The sequence below is a fragment of the Symphalangus syndactylus genome, chromosome 5 (genome assembly GCF_028878055.3).
Source record: "Symphalangus syndactylus isolate Jambi chromosome 5, NHGRI_mSymSyn1-v2.1_pri, whole genome shotgun sequence".
Classification (NCBI taxonomy): domain Eukaryota; kingdom Metazoa; phylum Chordata; class Mammalia; order Primates; family Hylobatidae; genus Symphalangus; species Symphalangus syndactylus.
The window spans coordinates 7,353,401-7,370,785 of NC_072427.2; the positions used below are offsets into that span (position 1 = coordinate 7,353,401).

Here is a 17,385-nt window from a genome sequence, read left to right on the forward strand (position 1 = left end):
AATTAGAAAGAAAATTTGCTGCATGTTGTCTAAGACCAGATCCCTTCCAGTTATAGATGATTAGAACCCAAATATTCTTCTCCACCCAGTGACATGTCAAATCCATGAGGTGCCTAAAAGAAACAATGAAGACTAAAACCATGCTGCCTAAGGTGTGAACTCAACATTCTATACGTAATTTAACTGACACTTGCTTATCCAGAGCTCTTTAAGATTCTATAGGGCTTTAAAAGGTTAAAAAACAAGTTATCCCTCAGTTTCTTAGGATCTTTCTAATGAACATTAATTATCTTATGTCAGTTCTGCAGCCATAGGAAGGATGGGCCCTGTCCTGAGGCTCTCGGCCTGAATAAGATAGTCTTCAAGGCACCAGGACACATTTTCCTGAGCTGCCCACACCAACCTAGGGTGGTGGACACAATGTAACCACTCCCCTGTCTCTTCCTGTTAGGGTAGCAGGTTCCAGAGTGCCGCCTGCCATCCAAGGCCATACCTCCCTCTACAGGTGTAACAACCATAACCCCTTGGTCTGGAAATGGACGGAGTGTCCCTTCCAGGGCTGTGAAACACAAGTTCATGTGCACTCCTGCTCGCCCTCACACTGCCCAGTGCCATTAGCCCCTTCCGCTCCTGCATCCTGTCGAGAGAGGGACCAAGTTTATCAAGCACCTTCCCAAACCTTCTCATTCACATAATTGAAATGATGTCACACTAAACTAAAATCTATTTGGTACTTAAATAGAGATGAACTCCTGTTATCTAAACAGCGTATCTAACCCCTTCTTCCAGATGACGGTGCTTTACTATCTACCACAGAATAAACAGTTCAGATGCCTAAAGCTAAGTTAAATCATTAGCTTTTATTTACCTGGTGGCATGTTTTCAATGTGCCCAGTCCCGATCACTATCTCTGGATTACTTTCTCCTTCCAATAAGGCCCTGTAAAAATAATTTAAAAACATAATTCATTAGGAAATGAAAGAAGAAGAAGTGCCTCTAATAAAACGTAGTACGTGGTATGTGGCCGACGACCAGAGTGTCACATGTTTTAGGACTTCTACCTGAAGAGGAGACTCGGGCAGGGCTGCACCATAGGGCTGGCAAGCCCACCCACCAGCCTCAGCAGACCAGGGCCAGGCCGCCTGCTCTGCTCACCGCCACATCCCTGGCACCCAGCATGGCGCTCAACCCCTACTCGCCCAGTGAACAAAATGACCAGGCCAGGGCTTCGGTGGTACTGGCGAGCCAAGCCCTTCCAGAAAGCTTTCTCAGTCCAGGGTGAAGAGGAGCAGGAGCAAGGGGACACTGGAGAGATGTGAGCCCCAGGCATGGCCTGTCACCCCAGGCTAGAGGGCCCCAGAGCAGCTACACCCCCGACTGGGGTCTTCCTGGAGTCACAACTGGGGGAGCAGCTTGCAGAGGGCTGACCAGGAGCACAGCAGGGACTGACACTTGTAAGGCAGCCAAACGGCATCTGTGGTTTCAAACTGTGTTCCAGGGGGTCATCTTGGAGATGACAAAAAAAAGTAGAAGGCAGGCAGACAGAAAAGGTAGTGCTAAAGCGCCGCCCGTCAGGAGCCCCTCCCACTGCCACCCCCAGGGCCTCACTTCATCCAAACTGACATCCTGTTATCTCCTTTAATAAAATGGTGAGAAGTACTGAACGAGGTGATTTCTTTGGCTATGTCTGCTCCAAAGTTCTAAAATTATAGAGGCTTCATTAGGTTGTTCACGTCTACTGCTTCAGATCCAGAGCTGAGGAGAGTTGTCCCAGCAGACCCAGCCTGCTGGTGAGGGGCTTAGCACCAGGATGCCTGTCACCAAGTCACTCACGAAGACCCCTTGGGCTGCTGGCAGCTCTGGGTGCAACAGTTTCTCAGCTGCTAGAGCAACATGTGAAGTCACTAACTCCGGTTCCAAGAAATACACTGCACACGGCAAAAGGCATCCAGAACCAGAGCCCACTGAGAAATGCCAATCTTACGGCTGAGAGATGGGCACAAAAACGGAGCAGGGTGCCCACACCCGAGCAGGGACTTGGCAGCTTGGACAAACTGCACTGAGTTGTATTTCCATCTATTGAAACATGGTGGGCCCCATGAACATGAGAACCCTGTGAGCGGCTGGAAGAAAGCAAAGGAGGCAGGAGGCACTCTCACGAAGGCACACACAGCGGGCCTGCCCCGGAGCGGTGACTGCAGAGCACTTGTGGGTAGACGGTGGATGTGCAGGGGCCCGAGTCCAGAGGCCCAGCCCTTCGCTCAGGGCAGAGGCCAGGAAACAGGACACCAATCCATTAATCCCACACCCTCATGACCAAGCATTTTAGGTTCCAGGAACACAAACAGCTTTCACTGCTGAGCAAGTTCTGAGGTCTATATAATCAGAGGAACATTCAGGGTAAAAGCCAGGCTCCAAGGGTCTGCACCTCAGGATGACAGCAGCAGAAGGGCTGGCATCCTACAGCTGAGGAGCCAGAGCAGGGTGTGGGGAGGAAGACTAGGTTCTAGTTCAGATCCTCCCGGCCTGGCTCAGCTGTGAACCTCGGATAGCACGGGGCCTCTCCCTTGAGCTGCTCAAGTTAGAACGGAAGGTATGTTGCTGTCCAGGGAAAAATACGTCTTCCCCACCCCTCCAAGGGGAATGGTTCTGCTCCTCTTCCAGAATTCCAAAGCATCACCAAACCTTCATAGAGTTCAGGACCCTGAAGTACACGAGACAGGCACCAGCCCTGCGTGGGGCTTCTGGCCCGGTTCAGGGGACAAGATACAGCCCCACAGCCTCCCCTTTCTAGGCCTTTACCATCCCTGGCTGACACTGAGCACCAGGCATTGTGGTCAATCTCATGTACTTAAAACAGTCGAAGCCACCCCCAACACAGGGCCTGTGGCCGCATCCTCGCTCTAGAGGTGAGAAGAGTGGGGTGCAGAGATAGCATCTTGGTCAAGGGCACACAGCTCACCAGTAAAGAGAAAAATGCAAACCCAGGCAGCCTGAGCTCTCAGCCCCCTCCCCTGCGACACCGCTAGGCCTCCCAGTGGGGCCAGAGACCACGGTGTTGCACACACATTTCAGAAAGCACAAATCCTGCAGACAGACCCTCCAGGCCATATTAATGACAGTAAATTCTCTTGGTGACTTCATCCAAAATGGCCTTGCAGAGCTCTCCTATGACAGTAAGAAGCTCCTGCTGGAGAAGGAGCTGTCCCTCATCTGTGTCCCCTCTCAATGGCCAGATCCTAGCAGGCAGGGACACGTCACCTTTACTATCTGTGAGCACCCAGCTGAGCAGTGGCCATTGAGTTCATGCTTCGGGTAGCACACCCAGCCCAATGGCAGCCACCCTCCTTCCACACGGCCCCAGGACTACACGGCGAAAGCATCAACAAGACTCTGAGGAGAAGCCAGAAACTATGATTTCCTCTAAGGCTCTGCAAGGGACATTTTTAAGGAATAGGTTCATACCACTTTAAGAAATGCGTAGCATGTTCTCTGAGGCTGCAATCAAACCTGGTTATTTTGAGAGCGGTGGAGGAAATCTGCCCCCAAGCCTCGGGGACTGTGAGAAATGCCAATGCCCTGAGTCACGGGCTATTGTGGGCATTTCACACAGCTCCACAGGCTGGTGGCCCCTTATGCAGGAAAATAAGTGCAAGAAAACTCAAGTCCCTGGCCTCATTAAGGAGCCCAAGACAAACCCACAGTGCAGAAGCCGACCGTAATGTGGCCTCTGGCCAGGCGCCAGGCCCTAATGGGCCACCCGGCGTCCTGAGCAGGCCCCAAGGCAAGGCTCTCCGTCTGGGATAGATTATCCTAATGGAATTTCTGAATAATCTGCCGTGATTCAGCACTGTGGGCACAAGGCCACTGCTCTGTACAGCCCCATAAATGAGGCACTGTCAGGATGTTCCCAGAAGCCGTGCCTGTGCAGGAGCCTGCTGGGGCCGGCGCAGGGGTCGGGGCCTGGGCCTGTGGGTGATTCACAGGGTGCTTCCTAGCAAACAGGTGGAGAAGTACAGAGAAGAAAGGGAGGCTCCAGAGCTGGAGAAGGAGCCGCAGAACCGCCTCCCTCGGCTCTCACTGTGCCAGAGGAAGCCAAGCTCCACACAGAGTGGAGGCACTGCCTGGGTCACCCCAGATGCGGGCCTGTGGCTGGTCAGTCGCCGGGAAGACCAGGGAACAGAAGGGAGGGGGCAGAGGGGAGTTTCATTCCCATGACCAGCAATGCCACCTGAATGGGAAAGGTGAGACGACCACCAGCTTCATAGGAAGAGTAACAGTAGGTAACGTGGCAGTGCTGGGCCATTTCCGGGCATCCCTTCTGGGGTCAGTATTCAATCACATCCCAGAGCCATCTCTAGGTCAATACTAGAGACTGAAAAAAAAAATCAGATAATCAACAGAGACAAACGTTACTCATAAAACAGAAAGGAAGCATAGGATAAAGTTCCGGAGTCAGGATGTCTGGATTTAGATCTGGGGCCTGCCACTTCCTAGTTCTGTGACCCTGGCAGGCCGCTCAACCCACTGTGACTCAGTTTCCCTATTTCTGAAATGGAAAGAACTCACAGGTTGGCAGTAGGAATTAATCAAGAAGCAGAAAGTTCTCAGAACCATGGCTGTCACAGAATAAGAGCTCACTAAACTTCAGCGATCACCACCTCCTTCTACATCCTCCAAAGAAAACTGATTTCCAGCTAACTAAAATGAGTCAACAAGGGAAGGGATTGTGGATCACCTGTATTTTATGGTTAACTGATGTTAACTCATTTATTTGACCAGCAACCAAAGGTACTGGTCGATCCTTTCAATTATATATTCTATTTATTTATTTAGAGACAGGATCTTGCTCTGTCGCCCAGGCTGGAGCGCAGTGCAGTGGTGCCATCTCGGCTCACGGCAACCTCTGCCTCCCGGGCTTAGGTGATCCTCCCACCTCAGCCTCCCAAGTAGCTGGGACTACAGGCACGTGCCACCACACCCAACTAGTTGTTTTTGTATTGTTTGTAGAGATGGGGTTTCACCATGTTGCCCAGGCTGGTCTCCAACTCCTGGGCTCAAGCGATCCGCCTGCCTCAGCCTCCCAAAGTGCTGGGATTACAGGTGTGAGCCACCATGCCAAACCCTATTCTTAAAATTACAAGATTTTTATTCACTTCAAGTATTTTATCTAGTAACTAGATAAGTCTCAGTGTTCACATATTTTTATAAGTCTTCCAAAAAAAGGTGGGATCTAGCTTAAAAAAACAAAATGTACTTCTGCAAAACCTTGAGGAAACCCCTAAGAAACGTTTCCCTTTGAATAGACATGTGAAAAGGTACAGGTGGCCTAAAAAATAATGGAGCAATCAGAGATACCACTAGAATGATGAGATGTAAACATGAGTCCTCTGTGAAGGGCGACAGGCTAGTCAGAGACGACACCGGTGGCAGCCAGGAGATCTTTACTGGACAGGTAGAGGCCAGGTCGCGCGGGGGAAAGAGAGAAGAGAAGAGAAGAGGGAGGAGAGGAGAGGAGAGGAGAGGAGAGGAGAGAAGAGAAGAAAGAAGAGAGAGAAGAGGAGAGGAGAGAAGAGGAGAGAAGAGAGGAGAGGAGAGAAGAGAAGAGGAGAGGGAGGAGAAGAGAAGAGAGAAGAGAAGAGAGAGGAGAGGAGAGAAGAGAGAGAAAAGAAGAGAGAGAAGAGGAGAGGAGAAGAGAGGAGAAAAGAAGAGAGAGAAGAGAAGAGAGAGAAGAGGAGAGAGAGAGCTGCTGGTGTGCTGGGTTTTATATCCCTTGGGCCTACGTGGGGCGGGCCCAAGGGAAGGCGGGAGATGCTTCTTTCTGGTTGGCCCTCCTTTGGCGGGTTCAGACAGTGCCCGGTCAAGGAGGGGAGAAGAACCCGGAACCGGCGCCATTAAGGTACCCCTGTTACCTAACACTCTGTGTTGCTACATTAGCAGTCTACATCGAGACCAGGGACAATATCACATTTTTCTCCATTAAAACACGCTGCTTCTGCCAACTGGGATCAGAAAGAAGAAACAGGAAGCTTCCCATGCCCTTCCCCGGCACACACAATATTTTTTGATGTTGTTGTTTCTAACCGAACCTTTTAAAAGGACTTTTGCCTTAAAGGCCCCAGGCAGTAAATACATCTCTGCATTGCATTTTCCAGTCTGCCGAGGTAAGGCTTCTTTCAATTTTTCTACTGAAAAATCATTTTGACCCAGCTTTCCATTTTTTCTTTCAGGTGAAATTTAGAACAATTATCGTATCTTTCATCCCCAAAACATAGAATACAAAAGCCTCTTTTTGGATTCTTACAGAGCCTGCATTGTCTGTCTTCCAGACCAGAAACCTAGGATGGGCCTCATGTCACGCACGCTGTTTCTGCATCCTTCTGTTCTGTGGTTTCTGCACCGTCCACTCCTGGGTATTGTTGCATTTGTTGTTTCAATATTGAGTATCTTTTCTGAAAGATTATGTTTTCTAACAGCTTCTTGCTGATGATTGGGCTCTGTGCTGAGTGTGTGTATGGGGAAGCTGTTTCTTTTCTATCTGTGCTTCTGCACATCCTCAATCTGTAGAATCTGGACCAGATCTTCACATCAGCAGTGAGAGGGTTTGGGACGCTGCAGGTTCTGGACATTACTAGGGTTTTCATCATCTTATCAATTATCATCCGATTATTCACAAGCACCTGCTTTACAGACTCTGTGCTAGCCTGCAGCGAGTGACAGTGGCACGTGTCTCTCATACTTCCTTACCTCTCAGCCCCTCAGGCTCCTCCCTCCTACCACAGCCACCTCCATCAGGTCTGCACGCCTGGGCGCTAGCGACTGCAGGAAACTCTGGAAGCCTCCCTGCAGCCACCCAGACACCCCATCCACCCCAGCACTGCGGGCCTCCTGCCCTCTGCCTGCAGCTGCCTCCCCAGCACCACCTACCCCCTCCATAGTGCTGGCCCTGGGACTGCCCTTGCATGCCACAGAAAGCCCCACTGCAGCTTCCCGGCGTTCAAGACCCCTGCACTCTGCCTCATTCCCAGACCTCTCCTCACTCCCCTTGCAAGTTCCTCCCTCAGTTTATTCTCTTATTCAAACTTGCCCACCTGGAGCTCCTTCCTGATTCCTTTCTGCCAGTCCAAGTCCCATCTCCCCACTTCCCCCACCACCCAAAGGCCCAAACCCCACATCCCTTTGCAAATCTCTTCTCATCACCTCGGTCTGAAGTGCTCCATCCAGCGGTGACCCATGGATAGCTTTCCCTGTTAGGTGGCAGTGAACCATCGACACTACCTCCTAGGAATGTGCATTCCATTACTGGAATATGCTTGACTTTTTACCTCAACATACTGTGTCCCTCCTGCCACGCTACCCCCTACTGTCCATCTCCCTCTCTCCTCTGTGTCTGCTCACATTTCCCCTTCTTTCAAGACCTTCATCAATCTTAAATCCCTGTAGAAGCCTCCCGATTCTCACAACTCCCTCCCCATCTCCAGAAGCCTCGTGCTGGAGTGTCTTTCGTGACCCTTCGGGCTCCCTGCTGTGTGGCAGGCTCCCAGGTCCACGCTGCCTCATCTACAGCCCATGTTCCTTGACATGAAGCCCACACTGGGAGTATCTTTGCAGGCCCCCACCCGGCATCATATCCTGCATACAAGTGTCTCCAGAGCAGGCTGAGGGCAGGTGCGGCTCTTACCCATCATCACACGTGGCCCTGCATGACAGGCCCCCAAAACCCAGCTGCCCAGAGACTGGCACTGTCATAAATACCACACTAGCTCAGTCCTCAGGGCCTCCCCCTGGCCATTCCCTCTGCCTGGAAAACCCTTTCCAAAAAGTCATTTCCAGCTTCTCTTCCTATAAGAATCAAGCATTGCCTCTTCCAGGAAGCCCTCCCTGCATGCCTCATCAGCCTCCCTCCCACTGCACCCAACACATCACCCTACCACTGAGGACAGGGACTAGGTCTGTACCATCATCCGCCCGGCATCCCTTTCCAATTCCACATTCAGCAGGGCATGGAGGGAACAGCCCTGGGTTAAGGCCTGAAGTTAAAATCTCAGGCTCTCCAATTATGAGTTGTGTAACCTTTTAAGTAACCTTGAACCTGGGTTTCATCACATGGAAAATAAACTTCTTTGGTGAAGCTATAAAAATTGGAGATACTGTCTACAAAGCACTTAGCACATGGTAGGCACTAAACAGAAGGCAGCTGTCACTCCCTGTTACCCATTCATGGCCAGAGATAATGGTACCTACTTGGAATGCATCAAAAAGTAAGATGGATGATGATACCGGGTGGACAGTCATGAGATAAAGCAAACGTAGTCGAATGTCATACAGCAAATGGACCAGTACCTCCAGCCCCACACAACTGCAGCCACTCTCGACAGGGCACAAGAGCCAGTACAGTCTGGTGCCAGCTGCAGGCAGGGTGTCTCCTCTCTTCTCAGTATCCACGGCCCCAAGCCCAGCCTCACAGCTCCTGTTCACTGCCACCCGCAATGCAGGAGGAAAGGGCGGGTTGGTGCTGCACGTCTTAGGATGCTCAGAGGTCTCAATCTCATCTTCACCTGCCAGGCAAGGTGCCAGCAGCTTCCCTGGCCATGTGCTGGCCAAAGGCAAAACTCCAGTCTCAGACTCTTTGAGGTTTGCTTTGTTTTAATTTAATTTTATTATCTTTTTTTTTTTTTTTTTTTTTTTTTTTGAGATGGAGTCTCGCTCTGTCGCCCAGGCTGGAGTGCAGTGGTGCGATCTCGGCTCACTGCAAGCTCCGCCTCCCGGGTTCACGCCATTCTCCTGCCTCAGCCTCTCCGAGTAGCTGGGACTACAGGTGCCCGCCACCACGCCCGGCTAATTTTTTGTATTTTTTTAGTAGAGACGGGGTTTCACTGTGGTCTCGATCTCCTGACCTCGTGATCTGCCCGCCTCGGCCTCCCAAAGTGCTGGGATTACAAGCGTGAGCCACCGAGCCCAGCCTAATTTTATTATCTTATGTTTATTTTATTAAATTATATATTTATTTATAAATTGCAAGCCTCTTTGGAAATTACAAGTTTACAATCATATTATTTTATGATGACTTTAATGTTGCTCCTTCCCTGTGACAGTCACCTAGAAGGGCCAAAGATCTGGGTTGGGAGGTGTTCAGTACATTTGAGAGTCCTTGGGACAATGGACAAATCCCAGCAAAATGTGCTTTAAGCATTAAAGAGCCACAGCCTCTTCCCTCGCATGTGAATGAGAACCAATAAGCCACAGGGTGATGACGATCAACTCAGCAATTCTGGGCCAACGGCCACCACAGATGGGTCAAGGTTTGCAGAGATCAAATGGGCGCTTTAAAGAATAAGGGTCGGAAGAGCGCAAGTCCACTAACACAAAGAGGAACTTCACACCTGTCCTCCGAATTGGAGCAGCGCAGGCTACTGAGAAAGACTCACATCGAGGATGACGAGGGTTTGTCTTCCAGACATGCACTGGTGATTTTCAAAAATGCTAAGTTTTTGGCTTATACAAAATGGGTTCTATTCAACCATCTGTATGTCTTTTTCGTCGATGGGCAGCTCCGAGACTAAACCGGAGCACAGTGGCAGGAGGCCTGCAGCGACCCGACCCAGCACGGCTGGGAGTCTGCAGCGGGGCAGGGCCGGTCAGGCAGGCTCCTGACAGGGGTCCTCGTTTTCCCCCACGCAAACTTGGAAGGCAGAAAGAGGTACAGTGAAATCCATCACTGGCTCCCCTGAAAGCACGAGTCGCTCCTAAATTCCTAGGAGATGGCCACATCAATCCATAATCGGGTTAGGGAAACGCCAGCCACAGACAGACAAAATAAACTCTGCCCTGGCTGACGGACTGCTGACAGTGAGCAGAAACAGCTCGCGATCGATGCCCTGGAAAAGCTGGGCCCGTGGCTTGTGAACACCCAACCAAAAAGGCAGGCCCGGCACTCTCAGGCAGGATGCCTGTGTTTACACTGGCTTTTCAAGATGGAGAACAGCGGGCAGGACGAAGTAGGGAAGAAACGAAGAAAAGGGCTCAAAATTCCAGAGAGACAAGGCACAAAATAAGTTTCCTGATTCTAACTCAGAGAACTATTACAGAAAGAAAATAGAAAAATCCAACTGCCCTGCAGGGAAAAGATTTATCTGGCATGGGGCATTACCAAACACAGATACAGAAGTCAGTTTTCCAGGCCTGCCTGGCATCTGCCCTAGAACAGTGCCTGAATTGGGGTAACTCCCACCACCCCAGTCTCAGTCCATGTGACTCCTAAGAGGCTGGGACCCCACCCCAAAGCTCTAGAGCCCTTCGTCCCTCTGGCCAGTGACGGGCTCAGAGGCAGGAACATGACCCAACAGAGATGGAGAGGCCGAGACGATGCCCTCCTTTGACCGCGGGCACGAGGCTGGGTGGCCCTAAGCCTGGAGCTGCTCGGGGCCCACCCAGGCATGTGGTGGGAAGAGTCCAGAAGACAGAGCCCATCCCACCATGTGGACCAGCTGCACCTGAAACTAAGGATTTGATACGGTTTGGATGTGTGTCTTCTCCTCATCTCATGTTGAAATGTGACCTCCGTGTTGAAGGTGGGGCCTAGTGGAAGGTGTTTGGATTATGGGGGTGGATCGCTCATCAATGGCTTGGTGCTGCCCTCGCCGATAATGAGTGAGTTCTCACTCTATGAGTCCACACGAGATCTGGTTGTTTAAAAGAACCCAGCACCGGCCAGGCACAAGGGCTCATGCCTGTAATCCCAGCACTTAGAGAGGCCGAGGCAGGTGGATCACAAGGTCAGGAGTTCAAGACCAGCCTGGCCAATATGGTGAAACCTCATCTTTATTAAAAATACAAAAATTAGCCAGGCATGGTGGCAGGTGCCTGTAGTCCCAGCTACTCCGGAGGCTGAGGCAGGAGAATCAGGAGAACTGCTTGAACTCGGGAGGCAGAGGAGGTTGCAGTGAGCCAGATCGCACCACTGCACTCCAGCCTGGGTGACAGAGTGAGACTCCATCTCAAAAAGAAAAAAAGAAGCTGGCACCTCCCCACCCTCTCTTGCTCGCTCTCTTGCCATGTGACATGCCTGCTCCTTTCATCTTGCACCATGACTGTATGCTTCCTGAGGCTTCACCAGGAGCAGATGCCAGCACCGTGATTCCTGTACAGCCTGCACAACTGTGGGCCGAAATAAACCTCTTTTCTTTACAAATATCTAGTCTCAGTTATTCCTTCATAACACAGAGTGGACCAGCACAAGACTTGCAGGTATATGAGTAATAAATTCTTTTTCTGACTTGGGGCAGTCTGAGGAGAGTTTCTGTCACTCACAAATGAAAAATTCCTGATTAATGCTTTCTTCCCCCATATAAAGCCTGAGTGTTTTCAAGTTTTCCATATTAAAGTTTAGATCATCTAACTCAACATGTGTTTCAATGCCCTACCGATTTAATTGTGCAACTGTTCGCCCCACAAGATTTCCAAGGAGAATGCCAACAACGGGCTTTGGGAAGTCCAGCCTGGCAGCATCTTTTCCCCTTTCTCTGAGCCCCGGCCACCAGCCCCTCAGCTGCAGCAAGGCTCTCAAATGGGGGATCCAGAAAGGCCCTCATGGCCTTAGCCCCAGGACCAGCCCTCAATTCATCCCTCAGTTAAGCCGTGGCTCCTCCACAGACTGCCATGCCCCTGGGAGGGCCTCACCCCTTAGCAGCCTCCTGGGGCCCAGGCCAGGGGCTGTCTGACAGAGCTGCTCCCTCTTCACTAATGGGAGTGAGGGCTGGGATGAACCCTGGCTGATGTTAAGTCTTCCAGGAAATAAAGACAGTGAGGCCGGTCCAGGCTGCAATGTAAACTACAAGCAACATATCAGCCAGATACCCTTTTAATAGACATCAAAGCAATTCAGGCCACCTTGATATTCTTAGAGCAAAAAATCATGATCAGGGCCAGGCGCAGTGACTCACACCTGTAATCTCAACACTTTGCGGTGGCGAGGTGGGTGGATCACCTGAGGTCAGGAGTTCGAGACCAGCCTGACCAACAAGGTGAAACCCCGTCTCTACTAAAAATACAAAAATCAGCCAGGAATGGTGGCAGGTGCCTGTAGTCCCAGCTACTCAGGAGGCTGAAACAGAATTGCTTGAACCCAGGAGGCGGAGGTTGCAGTGAGCTGAGCTCGTGCCACTGCATGCCAGCCTAGGAGACAGAGCAAGGCTCCGTCTCAAAAAAAAAAAAAATCATGATCAGAAGATTACAGAGACAGCCTACAAGATGTGCTGAACTAGGCCTGGGGATGGTCCCTGCTCTACCCCTCACCAGGGGAGTTGGTCCCCTTCTTAACTTCTCCAGGTTTAACTCCCCCACCTGTTAAGGAGACACGACTGGAACATGGCTTTGATGACCAGACTTTGACTCTTCTGCCAAAGCGGTTTCCACAGCTTGCTCACACCCTCCATTGACACATGTTCCACAATCCTGGGAACGGAGCAGGCACTGTGCCCTTTTTACATGGCTTGGTGGGCACGGCACAGCTTTGGCACCAGACCCGGCTGGCTCTGCCCCTCACCAGCCTGCAGCCCCAACCTCCCGGCCTCTCTCTCTCACCTCTAGGAGGGGAGAGTGGTGCCCACCTCAGAGGTTGACTCGGAGCAAAGAATAGTGGCAAAGAACTTAGCAGCACGTCTGGCAGGCAGTAAGAACACCATAAAGCTGCCTATTGTTGGCGTTCCTGCAAGTTGAGCACCTGGGTCTCTAAAATTCCTTCCATTGTAAGCTTCACAGATCCTAGCTCCTTCATAGCAGCCCTGAGCATGAGAGCTGCCAGGAAATAAGGGGCACCACCTCAATCAAAGACCCACTGGCACCCAGGGGAAGGGAGGGGTGATGCCAAGGAGGGGGGGAGCACTGTTCTGCCGGCCTGCAGGCCACACCCAGGGGGACTGGACTGCATTCTCTGCCCCACCCAGCCCCTTTGAGCGCTTTGTGACCTTTTCATCAGAGTTGGTTACCTTGAACTCAAGTCAACATCTTGATACATGAAGCCAGTCGGCCTACATTACCATGTACCATGCTGATCTCTTGGAAGAGATTCAGTTCAGGGCCACACCCACACAGGGTGGCACCAGAGCCCTGAGATTCAAAGCAACAATCAACAGGCAGATACACACAGACTTCCTGGGTCCAAATCCTGTGACATGGTTTGGCTCTGGGTCCCCACCCAAACCTCATCTCGAATTGCAACCCCCACGTGTCAAGGGAGGGACCTGGTGGGAGGTGACTGGACCATGGGAGCGACTTCCCCCACGCTGTTCTCATGACAGTGAGTGAGTTCTCATGAGATCTGACGCTTTAAAAGTGGCAGTTTCCCCTGAGCTCGCTCTCTCTCCTGCCACCTCGTGAAGAAGGTTCTTCCTTCTCCTTTGCCTTCCGCCACGACTGTAAGTTTCCTGAGGCCTCCCCAGCCCTGCGGAACTGTAAGTCAATTAAACCTCTTTCCTTTACAAATTACCCAGGCTCAGGTAGGACCTTTATGGCGGTATGAAAACACACTAACACATCCTGGCCCTCCACTTTCCAGTTCTGTAACTTCTCCGAGCAAAGTCTGTTCATCTGTAAACACAGCCTCCAGTTCCTAGGATCCAACACGTTGACATGTGTAAAGCTCTTCAGCAGTCCCCAGAACATACAAACACTAGATAAGGGGGCAGGGCTCAGCTACTCCCACACTGGGGATACCTGTGATACCTGCTCAGTGACCTAAGCAAGCCCCTACTCTTCCTCTTCCTTTTGGCCTTGGACTCCTTGCCTGGCCATGCCAAGGGCTGCTCTCTGCTTGTCACAAAGCCACAGGGACTCCACAAAGGCTATGGTCCCTAGACCAGTTTCCTTCATGTATGAGTCACACCCCCATGGCTTCATCAAGGCCAACTCAGCACAGCCTCCTTACCGGTAGGTCGCCACCTCCAGACTGAGGCCGGTCTTCACCTGCAGGAGGTCCTGATAGTCCCGCAGCCAGTCAGCCATGGCCAAGGTGAGGGTTGCCTTCTCATCCTCCAGGCAGTCAATCGCTCTCTAAAGAGAATAGACAGACTTTTAGATCGGAGAACTGGAGCTTTACTGGGTCGAACTGAAGGTACCAACAATTCAGGGTTGAATTGAAAAACAGACCAGGATAATTAGCAGACCTGAAAACCATCCCGGGTTATTAAACACGCAGTCATTTGCAGGGTGGTCTCCAATGCTGTATCTCTTCCATATGGAAGTTTTTTATCGCATATGGAACATTTTGATAGGACACTGGCTTCTCTGCTCAGACTCTTCATTAATAACGAATGCTTAGAGGTTTATTCAAATCATCTCTACCGTTCAGACATCAGGCTGCTTAGGAAGGCCAGTACCTCAAACCAGTCACTAAGACGCTGTGGAAAATAAGCCAAGACTAGAAATCAAGGGTTTTACAATATTTGAAACATAAGTCACTCAGATTTGAACTGGAATGTACTCCCCAAAGTCATGATTTATCCAATAATAAGCAGGTAAACTGATACAGAGTTTTGTTTCACTTAGAAAAGCTACTTTAAGATCATCTGGGGAGAAATGCACTCTGGGCATAAATGACAAAATATAGACTCAGATATAAAACTTCTTTTTGGGCCTGGCGTGGTGGCTTACGCCTATAATCCCAACACTTTGGGAGGCCAAAGCGGGCGGATCACTTGAGGTCAGGAGTTCGAGACCAGCCTGGCCAATATGGCGAAACCCTGTCTCTACTAAAAATACAAAAAATAGCTGGGCGTGGTGGCGCAGACCTGTAATCCCAGCTACTCAGGAGGCTGAGGAACAGGAATCACTTGAACTCAGGAGGCGGAGGTTGTTAGTTACTCAGGGGAACAATTAACCAAGCAAATATTTAAACATTGAAATATGTCCATATAGTTTTAACTTCTGGTTTGTAATGGGAAGTCGCATTATTTCTGAACATAATTAACTAAACTAAGCTAGACCTATAAACATTTATCTTTGTAGAATTCGGAAACAGTAAGACTACTGGCAGAGGGAATATTATGTTCATTGCTGCTGGAATCCCTTCACCAAAGGCACCCAGCAAGATGCTGAGGGTCCACAATAAGTATGTCTGTGAAACCAAGGAACGAACTCTACTAAGATTGCACATGGAGTTTATCTTTTTGGTTTTTTTGTTTGTTTGTTTTTTGAGACAGAGTCTCGCTCTATCACCCAGGCTGGAGTGCAATGGTGCAATCTCAGCTCACTGCAGCCTCCACCTCCCAGGTTCAAGCGATTCTCCTGCCTCAGCCTCCCAAGTAGCTGGGACTACAGGCGCCCGCCATCATACCCAACTAATTTTTGTATTTTTAGTAAAGACAGGGTTTCACCATGTTGGCCAGGATGGTCTCGAACTCCTGACCTCAGGTGATCCTCCCACCTCAGCCTCCCAAAGTGCTGGGATTATAAGCATGAGCCACCGCGCCCAGCCAGAATTTATCATTTTCTAAAATGCATGATCAGCCAATAACTATTTCCACTTCTCATAACAGTTCTATTTCTATGCCAGCGACTGTTGTTAGGTTCCCTCTGAATATAAAGGGTCCTAAAGTAGTTTAAAACCCCTTAGCTTTTCAAGCAAAGAAGTAAACTTAAAAATCACTGGCTTATGTCCCAGGGTGGAAAAACGGTAACAGATCCCACAGCTGGCATTACAAACAGAGAAGCTCACCAAAGAGCAACTGCCAGTCCTGACAGCACTGCCACAATTAGCCACAATATTCACACATTCTATCATTAAGTCTCAGTGTCAAAATCCTACATTCCCGTTTTAGAGGGAATACAAATTCAGGTACAAGGTTCTCATACAAGATGGGCTGTAGGTATGCATGTATGTATGTATGTGTGTATGTATGTGTGTCCTTCCTACTATAGGAAATTTGACATAACTATTACAAATTGAAAATTTATAGTAATTTATTCCTTACAAAGAAGTTCAAATGTTGTTAAACTACTTAGAAAAAAAACACGATGAAAGCTCTCCAACCACAAACCTTCTGAGTGGGTCAAGAAAGCCCAGTCACGTCGAAGGGGCGTGCAGGAAGATTCTCCTCCCAGAACACACAGAACAGTCCGCACCCCACAAAAATACAGAGAGGAAAATCAAACTGTGCTGAAGTTGGAGTAAGTACAGTTTCAGTCCCATTTCCATGTGAGTCAGCTCCTCATAAACTGTCAAAGGAAAATTAGCTGACGTTTGGAAGCAGGAATATAAGACTCAACTGGCTCCCAACAGTCTCCGCAGAAATCACAACAAATCCTGCTGTTGAATAAAACTTCAGACTTGGGCCCTGCTTTGCCAGTCTGCAAGCTGTGGGTCAGAACAGAGGCATTGGAGCCCCAGACACAGGACACTAAATCTAACCCGAGCAGACGCAGTTTCACCTCATGCTGCAAAAGCTTGGGAGAGAGGTCACCTTTTTGCTATTTAGAGAACTTTTGGGCACCATCACAACTGATGATGAAATCTTGCCTTGCACCAGGAAAGGCATGCTGCTGTTAGTATCAGAAGAATTAATTTTCTCTTAGCCAAACTTGAGCTACCGCTCATTGAGCACACCTGTGAGACAGTTCACAAACATCACTGTCATTTGCAACCTTGAAAGGTAGCGCTCCAGGGGATTTAAATACTGTGGTAACTTCAGTTAGACACAAAAATTAAATGTATTCCTAACAATAAGCATGAACTGGATGCCAACGAAGTATTTATAGCTCAGCCCAGATAGCACCCTGAACTCAAGTTATATTTTACAATCCCAGGTGGGTATGGAAGAAGCATCTCAAACTGAACACATGTACACTGAACTTGAATCTCCCACCCAGGCCCGTCCTCCTAACCAACGCCTGCAGTAAAGGGCACATCCTTCTTCCAGTTGCTCAGGCCACAACACCTGACGTCTACTGTGATTTCTCCCTCTCCCATCATATCCAATCTGGCAGCAAATGCTGTTGGCTTCAACTTGAAGGCAGGTCCCCCTCTGAGATCCCTGGTCCAAGCCTCCAGCACTTCCTGCCTAGATTACTGCAACAGTCTCTTAAGGCATCCCTGAGCCCACTCAGTCTATTTTTAAAACAGCAGCAACAGTGATTCCATTAAGCCACAGCCAGGCCCTAATTCTCCTCTGCCAGAACCTCCAGTGGCTTCCCATGGCACTCAGAGTGAATGCTCAAGTCCTACAGTGGCCACCCTACCCCCTGCTCACTGTGCCCTAGCCGCATCGGCAGCTTGGCTGTGGCATCCCCGAAAAACCATGCACTGTTTCCACCTGAAGGCCTCAGGTCAAGGGACTTTCCTTGTTTTACGTGGCATTTTTCACTGCTGAATCTGCAGCCATGAAGAAATGA

The 17,385-nt window shown here is 50.0% G+C and overlaps 1 protein-coding gene across 2 annotated transcripts in view; it reads right to left on the minus strand.

Annotated features, from left to right (window-relative positions):
* The window catches only part of SYNM (synemin), a 30,176-nt gene that overhangs the window by 7,925 nt on the left and 4,866 nt on the right, over window positions 1–17,385 (minus strand). For both annotated transcript variants that reach the window (XM_055277087.2, XM_055277088.2), the window contains exons 2-3: window positions 13,925–14,049; window positions 869–939 (exon numbers count right to left, since the gene is read on the minus strand). In XM_055277087.2, the coding sequence (XP_055133062.2) occupies window positions 869–939; window positions 13,925–14,049 (196 nt within the window). The remainder of the gene's footprint in view (window positions 1–868; window positions 940–13,924; window positions 14,050–17,385) is intronic.